This window comes from Rattus norvegicus, chromosome 3, assembly GCF_036323735.1.
Source record: "Rattus norvegicus strain BN/NHsdMcwi chromosome 3, GRCr8, whole genome shotgun sequence".
Lineage (NCBI taxonomy): Eukaryota > Metazoa > Chordata > Mammalia > Rodentia > Muridae > Rattus > Rattus norvegicus.
In genome coordinates, this window is record NC_086021.1 from 94,268,609 (window position 1) to 94,281,504 (window position 12,896).

General features: G+C 36.3%; 1 protein-coding gene across 1 annotated transcript; it reads right to left on the minus strand.

The window, feature by feature from the left end:
- Window positions 1–11,984: 11,984 nt before the first annotated feature.
- On the minus strand, window positions 11,985–12,896 carry Olr621 (olfactory receptor 621). The gene has a single exon (NM_001000652.1). It carries the CDS (start codon window positions 12,894–12,896, stop codon window positions 11,985–11,987), a length of 912 nt encoding a protein of 303 aa, NP_001000652.1.

Genomic DNA, 12,896 nt, shown 5'->3' on the forward strand with positions numbered 1-12,896 from the left:
ATGTTGTCCTTATAAGAGTTGCTGTGGTCATGGTGTCTGTTCACAGCAGTAAAAATTACATAACACACACACACACAAACACACACACACACACACACACACACGCACACACAGGAAAATACAATCAGAGAGAGATCTTTCAAGAGTAAACAAATGAATCCCTTAAAGACATATAGGAAAATACAAACAAACAGGTGAAGGAAATAAATAACAGTGCAAGACTGTCATTAAGAATCAAATAAGAAATATTCATGTGGATGAAGAAAAGTGTCTGCAATAAAGGATAGAATGAATTAAAATTAATTTTGATGTTAAATATGCATCAATTATTCATATTATTTAAAAATTAAAATATATAAGATATAATATTAAAGTTTTATATATTTACCTGAAAGGTATTAAGTCTATAGAGAGACTTACATAAAATCAATGTTTATTGAAGCATTCATAAATATAATTTCATTAGATCAAACTAAAAGTGTACCAAGAAAATATAATAGTTGCATACATTTAAAGCTATTCAACTGCAAACATATCATCTACTGCAGATAGAAAAAACTGAATAAGATCATATTAAAGCAAATTAATTAATGCAAAGAAATAATATTTTAGGTTCCCTCTCTTTCTGAATTTTATATATTTACGTGATTCATGGATATTGTTTGTGTGTGTCTGTGTGTGTGTGTGTGTGTGTGTTTGCGTGTGTGCATATGAAGGTTAAAATGAAAGAGTCTAGGCCTACGAAGGAAAATTATAGAAAGGGTCAGAAGAAGTAGGGTGAATGGCAGGTAATATAAGATGTTAATATACGTGTACTAATATGAAAAGAAATTTATTCAGCACAGTAATTTTATGTACAATGATATATGCCAGTTAAATTGTAGAATTAATGCAAATGAAACAACTTTAAAGAGTAGAGAGCTATAATTTATATTACTTTTCTCATTTTGCATTTTGGTTTTATTTATAAAAGTTGCCACAGATCTAGTTCTTCTATTCCCAGAAATAGACTATTTCAGCCAGTGAAGTATCATGTTGATCTGGTAACAGGATACTTCTCACCTTGACAATATCCTTTTATTATTTTTGGTTAGTGAAATGCATTAAATATTAACTGGAATCTTCATAAATATAAAATCAGCCCCAAGGATTGAATCTTTGATAATGAACGTCTGCTTCAAGTGATCATCTTATGCTCTTTCAGACTTGGTACCCAAAGAAGAAGAGATATTTATCATATTTCAGCAAGTATGCTGAATGAAACATTCTAATTTTATCTATGGACATAATCATCTGGATATAGACAAGGAACAGGAAATGAGTTTGTACATTCTTCCTTGGCTTTCTTTGTTCTTTGTGGAAGAGGCAGTATGTCACTTGGAAACAAAGAAAAATTATTTATTTATTAGGCCCAGAAAGTCTTAAAGTCCATGCCTGATTTTTTTCCTCTGGGTAAAATAAAAGTTGTAGGTTTACATATTTTATGATAATGGGAAAATCGAGTGACCCCAGTTATATTTCAGGAATCTTTATACTTGGTTATAAATAATAAACTGGAACACTTCACTGGCTCTTAACTTCTCTGAGGATGTTTCATGTGAATGGAATGGAATGATCACACATTGCCTGATAATATGTCTGCGAACCTCGACCTGTTCTCCATTCCTAAACATCTGCCAAAATAATCATCTAATTATGAAATTATGTGGGTTAAAATTTTATGTTTAGTTTTCGTCATTGTATGAGATTGGAGCATATAAATTACTTTTAAAAATCAGGTATGTGTCCTCACCTTGATTTGTTCTGAAGTATCAGAGTCTTCTGGATGGGACAGGCCTACTGAATTCATGAGCTAATAGGAGATTTTTGTTTGTTTTGTTGGTTCTTTTGGTTTATTTTTTTTTTTATATTTTGTTTTTGCTTTTTGTTTTTGCCACCTCAAGACCAACTGAACATTGAAACACAGAGTGTGAAAAGTATGATTGGCTACCCTTAACTGAGGAACTATGGGTAGCTAATGGCTTCCAGAGAAGGTACTATGTGATTTTCAGTAGGTCAAACAAGCACCAGTTGATGGTCTATAACCAGATGGGCAATGCAAATTAGAGTCAATGGGTAATAAAATTCGGTAAAAAAGGACATGAAGTTGGGGATGGGAGGTAAGGAGATGGGCCATTTCTTACAGAACTTAAGGGAGTACCTGATTATGAAAAAATGTGAAATTATCAAAAATTAATATTTCTTAAAATATGCCAGCTTTTATTGAATTGAATTTTTGAGTAAAAGCACACCAATATATTAGTACTCTAAATGTATGTTAGTCCCTCAGTTTTAATACCTATTTGCATTCTCTGTAGGTAATGTTAGTTTTCTAAGTAAGAAGCACATTCTTTAGTGTATTTGAGCAATTATTTCTATTTTATTCTACTTTGAATTATTTTAAACATTTAAAAGATAAATAAATTACCCTCAAATACATAACTATCAATAAAAACTGTTATCCAGAAGGAGATGCTTACTGGTGAGTTTACTATGTGTCTTTTCTTGGTTTGTTTTGCTGTTAGTCAAATTTCACGTTAGTTATTTCACATTAATTTGTTTTACTTATTCACAGTACCTATCTTTGTAGACCTTGTTCTTCTGTTTTCTTCTTTAACTTATGTATCTGTCTCCAACATTTTTGCTTATGTTCTATTTCTCATATCTTGATATATTTTATTTTTAATTAGCTAGTTTATTTTGAGTCCGAGCCTCACTAAGTAGCAAGTTGTCTATCAACCTTGCAAATCAACTTCTTCCATGCTCACTTGAGTGTTAGCACTTAAGACATGAGAAACCATTCCCCATTTTCTTCATTTTATGTCTAAAACATCATTTTTTTCTTTCCCCTTATAGGCCTTTGATACCTCAGTAAGAAAATGACACATACTTTTTTCCTTGACAATTGATATACTAGTCATTATTCTGTATGAATATTTTAACTTAGAAAGCGTTAATTCCTAAAATCTTTCTATACATTAAACACAATACTTAAATATAGTAGTTTCTGTACACAAGAATGCCTAGTGAAACTGATGGTGTCAGTCACCACCTAGAGTGGGTATTGCTAGTAATTTGCTCAGCTTTATGCTGAGAATCATGCCAACACTAGTTTGAAGATACTTCTTTTACTGACACCTTGATTATAATTTTAACTTCATCTCATTATTACTTCATATTATAGTGTAGTTAGTTGTTCTTCTTTTATTTCATATCCTCTTGCTTTTAGAGAGCAGAGAGTTAAGCAAATATTTGTATTAAAGGGGTGTTTTAACAGTTTAGTGACTACTATATGTGTAGTTGGAACTATGCAAGATGGAAAGAAAGAGAGCACCCATATACAAAGTTCTTAAAATTCAAGTCCAAGCTACAAATCTCAGTAGCTGTGTTGCACTGAAGATGGCAGTAAAAAGTCTGTCCTTCAGTGTCTGCTCCATTTTTGTCGTTGCATTTCTTTTAGATAGGAGTGATTTGGGGATAAATTTTTGTACATGTGTTGTTGTACCCATCCCTCCATTCAGGATCCTTTTGACTACTATAGGTGATCTCTTCAGGTTCCATATTCCCACTGTTGGGTATTTTGACTAAGGTTACCCACACTGATTACTGAGAGCATCCCACATGAAGGATTTTCTAGAAGTTCACGGAAACCACTAATCTAGGCAGTTGGGTATTCATTCTCATGGTTTCTGGGCTTCTCTCCTATCTTCTTCCATACTTGATCTTGCTCCTCTATTCTATTCCTTAACCCCTTTGCCACCCAGAGGCATCCCTCTCTCTACAACCCATAATTATTTTGATCCACCCTTTAAGTGGGATTTAAGCACACTTGACCAGTGACCAGTCCAACTAGGGATCGATTCAGTGGGCAGGCACCAATCCCTGACACTTTACTTATACCTTGTTGTGCTTGTAGACAGAGCTGAGAATGACTGTCCTGAGAGGCTCTACCCAGCAACCAACTGAGACAGATGCAAATATTCACAGCCAAGCATTAGAAGGACATTGTATCCTCCTATGGAAGATTTAGGAGAAGGGTGAAGGAATTGAAGGAAGCAACCCTATAGGAAGACCAACAGAGCTCCCAGAGGGTAAGCCACCAACCATATGCTGGTCCCAGGCTGCTGGCATATATGTTGCAAAGGAGTGCCATGTCTGGCCTCAGTATAAGAAGATGTACCTAATCCTGTAGTGACTTGATGCCCCAGGCTGGGAGTGATGGGGGTGTGTGTGGCAATCCTCTCAGAAGTAAAGTGTGCGGGAGGCGAAGTTTGCCAGGATTGGCAGCAGGATTCAGTCAACATTTGGGATGTAAGCAAATAAAATAATTAATAAATATGTGTGATATACTCTCATAAAAAGAACTAATTCTTGTGAAAATTTCAAAAAATACCATGTCAAAATTAACTTGAAAGAAGAATGGCTTAATTGGTCTGTCAGTTTGAGGATATGGGCCATTATTGGAGGAAAGTAATGATGTCAGCTGTCTGTGGCATCTTGTCACATTGAATCCACAGCCAGGAAGCAGAAACAGAAAACCAAAATCATCCTCTTTTTATTCTGTCCAAAGGAATCAAGTACATAGAGTCGCATTATCCACAGCTAAGGTGTGCCTTACTGCCTAAGCTATATAAGCTAGATCATCCCTCACACGCATGCCCAGGTGCATATCTTCTAGGTGATTCCAGGTCTTTTTTCAATGACATTCAACATCATAGTTGAAATTTCCAAATTTGAGTTTAGTATGTTAATTTTTGATGGAGGTCTTATTTGATATCAAGAGATTTTGAAATTCTGATTCCTAATGCAAGAAAACCCTTAATAAAACGTTGTGAGTTTGCAGCTTAAGATTGGGAAACAGACCTTTTTTACAAAATGAGGTTTGAAGGAAAATTGAAAGATAAGAAAGAAATTTTTATTTTGTTTCTGACCTACAAAATTAAGTTATTAATCACAACTACCCTGATACCCAAACTACACAAAGCTTGAAAAAGAAATAAAGTTCAGGCAAATTTTCCTTGTGAATATTAATGCAAAATATTCAGTAAAATTCTTACAAAGTGAATACAAGGACACAAAGAAAACATCCTTCCCCACAAACAAGCAGGTTTCCTCCCAGGGAAACTTGGATGGGTCAATATATGACAATCCAGTAACATAATCCACTGCATAAACAAAAAGAAAAAGTCACATGATCATTTCATTATCTGCCAAAAATCTGACAATGACAAAATCTAGGACCCCTCATATTATAAGTTTTGGAAAGATCAAAGATTTGAGGCACAGACCTAAAAACAATAATGGCAATATGCAGCAAACAAATAGCCAACATCAAATTAAATGGAGAGAAACTTGAAACAATCCCACCAATACCAGGGCCAAGACAAGACTTCCCATTTTCTCTCTATCTATTCAATATAATACTTGAAGTCCTAGCTAAAGAAATAAGACAACAAAGGAAATAAAGGGGATACAAATTGGAAAGGAAGTTAAGGTATCACTATTTGCAGATGGTGATCATATACATAAGCAATTCACAGATTTCTACCAGAGAGCTCACATAGCTGATAAACAACTTCAACAAATGACTAGATATAATTAAGGTAATGAGTACTCCTCCTTTAAATTATTTATAAATGAGAAGAGAAAGAAATTAGGGAAATAGCATCCTTCACAATAACCACAAATAATATAAAGTACCTTGGTAAAACTCTAGGCAAGTGAAAAATCTGTATGACAGGAACTTCAATTCCTTGAAGAAAGAAACCAAAGAAGAAATAAGAAGACAGAAAGATCTGTTATGCCCATGGATAGTTAGGATTAACATTGTGAAAATGGCCATCTTATCAAAATCAATATATAAATTCAATGCATTCCCTATCAAACTTTCAACACAATTGTTTGCAGTACTTGAAAGAGCCAATCTCAACTTCATATGAAAATAAAATAATCAAAATAATCCAAACAATAAAAATAATTCTGGAGGAGTCACCATCCCAGAACTGAAGCTGTACTACAGGACAATCAATGGTAATAAACCTGCATTGCATTGGAACAAAAACAGATACATTGATCAGTGGAATCAAATTGAAGACCCAGAAATAACACCTCGTCCACAACTATGGGCATTTGATTTTTTTGTAAAGAAGGTAAAACCATGTAATGGAAAATAAATAAATATTTTCAACTAATGGTGCTAGTCTAACTGAATGTCTGCATGTAAAAATGCAAATAGATCCACATTTAATCACCCTGTACAAAAGTCAAGTCATAATGCATCAAGGATGTTAACATAAAATTGTATACACTACATCTTATAGAAGAAAAATGGCAAATATCCCTTAACATAATATTAAGGGGAAACTTCCTGAAAAATAATGGCTTGGACTTTAAGATCAATGATTGACAAATGGGGCCTCATAAAACTGAAATGTTTTAGAAAGGCAAATACCAATGTCAATAGGACAAAATGGCAGCCTAAAGAGTGGAAAAGTTTCACTAACCTTACATTTGACTTAAGGCTAATATCCAAAATATAGAGAGAACTCAGTTAGATGTCAATAAACCAAATAATCCAATAAAAAATGGGTTACTAGAATGGGTGTGTAGGAGTGAGATCATCTTCATAGAAGCAGGGGAAGGAAGGAGGGGGGATGGGAGAGGGGTGAAAGGGATTAACATTGGAAATGCTAATACATAAAATATCCAATAAAAATTCTAGAGTTCAAAATGTGAATGCTTCACTCCTTCTTTAAATGAGGAAAAAGAATACCCTTGGCAGGGAAGGGAGAGGCAAAGATTAAAACAGAGACTGAAGGAACACCCATTCAGAGCCTGCCCCACATGTGGCCCATACATATACAGCCACCCAATTAGACAAGATGGATGAAGCAAAGAAGTGCAGACCGACAGGAGCCGGATGTAGATCGCTCCTGAGAGACACAGCCAGAATACAGCAAATACAGAGGCGAATGCCAGCAGCAAACCACTGAACTGAGAATAGGTCCCCTATTGAAGGAATCAGAGAAAGAACTGGAAGAGCTTGAAGTGGCTGGAGACCCCAAAAGTACAACAATGCCAAGCAACCAGAGCTTCCAGGGACTAAGCCACTACCTAAAGACTATACATGGACTGACCCTGGACTCTGACCCCATAGGTAGCAATGAATATCCTGGTAAGAGCACCAGTGGAAGGGGAAGCCCTGGGTCCTGCTAAGACTGAACCCCCAGTGAACTAGTCTATGGGGGGAGGGCGGCAATGGGGGGAGGGTTGGGAGGGGAACACCCATAAGGAAGGGGAGGGGGGAGGGGGATGTTTGCCCGGAAACCGGAAAAGGGAATAACACTCGAAATGTATATAAGAAATACTCAAGTTAATAAAAAAAAAAATTCTAGAGTTTAAAAAGCTAAAAAAAGTGGGATACAGAGCTAAACAGAAAATTTTCAACAGAGGAATCTCGAATGGTTGAGAAGTAACTAAATAAATCACCATTCTTAATCACCAGGAAAATGCAAGTGAAATGACCCTGATATTTCACTTTATACCAACCAGTATTGCTAAGATCAAAACCTCCAGAGACTGCCCCAACTAGGAATCCATCCTATCTGGACACCAAACCCAGACACTATTGCAAACATCAAGAAAAGCTTGCTGAGAGAAGCCTTATAGAACTGTTTCCTGAAAGACTCTGAGAGAACCGGACAAATACAAATGAAGATTTTCACAGTCAACCATTGGACTCAGCATAGGGACTCCAATGGGACTTAGGGAAAGGACTGAAGTAACTGAAAAGGTTGACAACCCCATAGGAAGAACCACAATATCAGCCAACCAGATCCTCAGAGATCCCAGGGATTAAACCTCCAACCAAAGAGTACACATGGTGTACACATGATTATGTAGCAGAGGATGGCCTTATCTGGCATCAGTGGGAGGAGAGTCCCTTGGTTCCCGGAAGGTTTGATGCCCTATTTTAGGGGAATGACAAGGCAGGGAGGAGAGAGTAGGTGGGTGGGTGGGTGATTGGGGGAGTACCCTCATAGAAGAAAGGGGAATGGGGATGGGATGGGGTTTCTTGGAAGGAAATCCAGGAAAGATGATGACACTTGAAATGAAAATAAATAAAATAACCAATTTAAAAAATCTCAAGTGATAGCACATACAGGTGAGGATGTGGAGAAAGGGAAATATGTCTGTTCTTGATGGAATAGTGAACTTGGTACAACAACTCTTGAAACCAATCTTTTAATTTCACAGAAAACTTGAAAATAGTTCTACCAAAAGACCCAGCTATAACACTCTTGGGCCCAAAAGATGTTCCAACATATCCCAAGGACTCATGCTTTACGCTGTTCATAACAACTTTATTTGTAATAGCCAGAAACTAGAAACAACCATATATACCTCAGCTGAAGAATAGATACAGAAAACACAGTTTATTTATATAATGGAATATTAAGCAGCTATTTAAAACTCCAAATATCCATGATACACCCCACAGACCCAAGTATATTTAACAAGATGCCCCATCAAGGATCACACTTAAAAGGGGGACCAAAATAGTATAGGAGGAGAAGGGGGAGGGAAGTGGTTGAAAGAGGGGAGCACAAGGACAGTGCAGAGCTGTATGTGGAGAGACAGGAGAGAGGCCCAGAGAATGAATTAAAATCTGTAGCTACCAGGGGTTGGGGAGTAGAGAGATTCTTTAGGAAGACTCAGAGACCTGAAATGTGTGTGTGGCTCCCAGAAGTCAATGTAGATGTCCCTAGCTGATGTGACTAACAGTTGGGACATAGGATCTAAAGGGGCTAACTTCTGCAACCAGTCAGGACCCATAATGGACAGATAGAACACTTAACAATCCGCAAAACATTCATTCTAAAATCTGTTCTGTCTAAATGAAATACAAGGACAAGATGGAGATGTGACTAATGAATGGTAATAACTGTCCCTACTTGAAACCCATATCTTGGACAAATGCAGTCCTTGCGGTTAGTAGTACTTTGTTTTGAAGTGGGATTGGTCTAATGCTTATGTTCTAATGCTACTTTTGTCCTTCAAGCTGCTTATATTAGTGTCTGTACTTAAGACACTAAAGGATGTGGACCGGATTTGGCTTCAGTTGGTAGATAAAAATGCCAGTAGCTAATGGTTGGACTGAGGAGAGTGGGAGAGTAGGAGAATCATGGTGGGAGGGGTGTAGGATGGATTAGTCATACAATAATTCAGGTAAGTGTCCCTAATCGTTCTGCCCTGTTTATGTGTGGGGTAGCAGAGATGAAACTCATATTTTAAGAATGTTAACTCAGGGATACTAGAGAAGAGGAAGGATTGTAAGTGTCGAGCCTGGCTATGAGTGTGCAGCCTGTCGGATCACAGAGTAAGCCAACTATTGCTATACTGTTATGCTTCCAAAAAGGTGTCTAATATAACTGTCCTCTGAGAAGCTCTATCAAACAGTTAACTGAAACAGATGAGGATACACAAAGGCAAATATAGGATGGATGTCTATGAGTCTTGATTAAGAGATGGGGAAATAATTGGAGGCCTGAAGGGAATGGGAACACCACAGGGTCAACTAACCTAGTTCTTAGAAACTAAGCCACAAAAACAGAACACACGTAGGCTAGAATCAGTACCTTGATACATGGGCAACAAATAAGCATCTCAATCTCCATGTGGGTCCCCCACCAACAGTAGCAGAGTCTCTCCCTAAAACTGTAGTCTGACTATGGTGTGTGGTCCCCAACATGGCTGCATTGTCTGGATTCTGGGAGAGAAGGCACCTAATCTGGCAAAGACTTGATGCACCAGGATTTGGGGATACCCAGGGGTTGCCCAGCCTCTCAGAGCAGAAGAGGAAGGGGTACAGGGTAGGGTCTCTGTGAAGGGGAACCAGGAGAGAGATCAGTGCATGATGAGTAAATTAATTAATTAATTAAAATTACATGTATATAATCTTTCATATGTATTCAAATCAAAACTCAAAGACACACAATAATGAACTGTATACATATACATCTGCCAAGGGTATAGACAAGATTTACATTGGTTAATAAGTGACTAAAAACTGAGATATATGTTTTTTGGATATTAGTTACTATTATTTAAAATACTCATAAAGGTAAAAGTCTAATGGATATAGCTCTGACTTTCAATCCTGAAAATGTGAATTCTAAATTTTTATGTACTATTTAAATCCATCAGAAAAAAATATTCTCTTCCCTATCATCATTTCTGGTACTTGTAAAGTGCTAAGAAGTTAACCTATTGCAAGTTAACAATATTCATTTCCAGAGAATTGATTTATTCCTCCAAATATTCACATAGCTGAAACAAACAATAAGTATGGTAATGTTCTTTCACTTCTCCCAGAGAGATTCGGAATTTCTATGTGTCTCCTCATATCCTCTCTCTATCCCTCTGTCTGCCTCTCTCTCATCCTGCTATATAATTGTCTTTTTTCTTGATCAGCATATTCAAGTTGTCTAAATTTCAATTCTCCTGCCCTTCTATTTCCAATGACAATGAGAAAGGCCTCCAGTTCAGACCAGACTCAAGTAAAAGACTTCCTCTTCTTCCTCTTCCTCTTCCTCTTCCTCTTCCTCTTCCTCTTCCTCTTCCTCTTCCTCTTCTTCTTCTTCTTCTCCTCCTCCTCCTCCTCCTCTTCTTCTTCTTCCTCATCTTCTTCTTTCTTCTTCTTCTTCTTCTTCTTCTTCTTCTTCTTCTTCTTCTTCTTCTTCTTCTTCTTCTTCTTCTTCTTCTTCTTCTTCTTCTTCTTCTTCTTCTTCTTCTTCTTCTTCTTCTTCTGATTCAGTACAGTTTTATTTTCCAAAATGTACAGCGGATTGAATCTGTTCATGCACCTTTACCAGCAGTTGGGGCACTGCCACCATTTGTGTTTCTGGTGTAAATTACTTGGGCTCTGTACATTTGAAACAAGCTTGATAAGTCCTTTTCTAAGCAGCTTCTGAAGAGCTGCACTGGCCAAGGAACCTTGAAACTTCACTCTCTGGAGATCACAGCTGGAGTAATAAGCTGATAGTTAGGAACTTCCTTACAAAGTTTGTCATAATTAGCTTTGTCAAACAGGTTGAGATTGTTAAAACTTTTCCTGAAATTTGCCTTTGGACCACTTCTTTTTGGCCTTGCCATCAGATTTATTTACTGGGTCTTTGTCCTCTTTAGCCAACTTTTGAACATTCTCCTTCTTCTCAAAGAGTAGTGTGGACCACTGCAGCCCCACTAAGATGTCGAGAAAAAGCAGGACTCCTTCTTCTATCTCCATCCTCAGGAGGTTCATTATCTTTTCAAAATGGGTTGTACTTTCAACTTTTTGCTCTACTTCAATTTTATATTACTATAAATCCCCCAGAGTGGCAAAAAGGTTATAATTTCTAAGATAATTCTTGTCAATCTTAGTTTGGCAATATCAAAATTTTGTCTTGTATGATTTATTAATTGTCATATGAATAATTTATTAAATTGCATTATTTATCATATGAATAATCTTCAAAGTGAACATATTTAAAATAGAAATAAAATCTTTAAAAGTAATATATATATACTCTTTCACATGAATAAAGTTATTTATCAATGTTATTTACCTCCTTTTATGTATATGTACATACTTTATTATTAAATTTCTACCTACATATGAGGATTGAATCAGATTATTTACCGCATGCATCTATTTATATATTTTTTTCTTTATGTGCTTAACATGAAGTTTGAGGAGAAATAACAGAAATTTATTTTCTCCTTTATTTTTAAATTTTATATTTTTTGGATATTTTATATATTTGCATTTCAAATGTTATCCAATTTCCTCCTGATTATTGATTTTCAGAAATACTGTATACTTCCAGCCTATGTATCATACCTCTTAAGTATCTTTAATAAATATCTTTAATATAGCATTATCCTATATTATTTATTTTCTTTAGTCATACTTTACCACACCATAATTTTTTCATGGCATTTTTTACTTCAGCATTTCTTAGAGTATAAATAAGAGGGTTGAGCAAAGGTGTCCCAATTGTATAAAACACAGATACCATCTTATCTATTGGGAAGGTGGTTGGTGGGCGAGTGTATATGAATATACATGGACCAAAAAATAGAACCACCACAATGAAATGAGAAGTGCATGTAGACAAGGCCTTTCGTCTTCCTTCTGCACTGTGGTTTCTCAAAGAGTATAAGATTACAATATAGGAGATAAGCAGTACCATGAAACTTACTGTGCATATGGCACCGCTATTAGACACAACTAGCAAATTTATCACATAGGTATGCATGCAGGCAAGTTTCAGCAAGGGCTGCAAATCACAGAAATAATGGTCAATTATATTCGGACCACAGAATGGTAATCTTAAAGCCAAGATAATCTGTGCTGTAGAGTGAATACAAGACCCTACCCAGGCAAGAATCACTAGTAAACCACAGATATGTTGGCTCATTATAGTTGTGTACCTTAGAGGCTTACAGATTGCTACATAGCGGTCAAAAGCCATGAGGATAAGCACAAAGATCTCCATGCACCCAAAGAAGTGAAGTGCATAGACTTGAGTCATACATTCATTGTAGGTAATAATTTTTTTCTGGGTGAGGGAGTCGAAGATCAATCTAGGTGCTGTAGTCGTAGAGAAGCAAGCGTCAGCAAAAGACAAATAGAAGAGGAAAAAGTACATGGGACTTCCAAGTGTATGACTCATCTTAATGGTTATCACAATGAGAAAATTCCCCAATAATGTCATAATGTAAAGAATCAAGAAGACTCCAAATATTGCCTTCTGTTTGTCTGGATCCTGTGTTAATCCAAACAGAATGAATTCAGTCACTGTGTTGTTATGCAT

Excerpts from the sequence above, each read along its gene's own strand:
- Olr621 (NM_001000652.1), bottom strand. The coding sequence starts at position 12,896 with ATGCATAACAACACAGTGACTGAATTCATTCTGTTTGGATTAACACAG.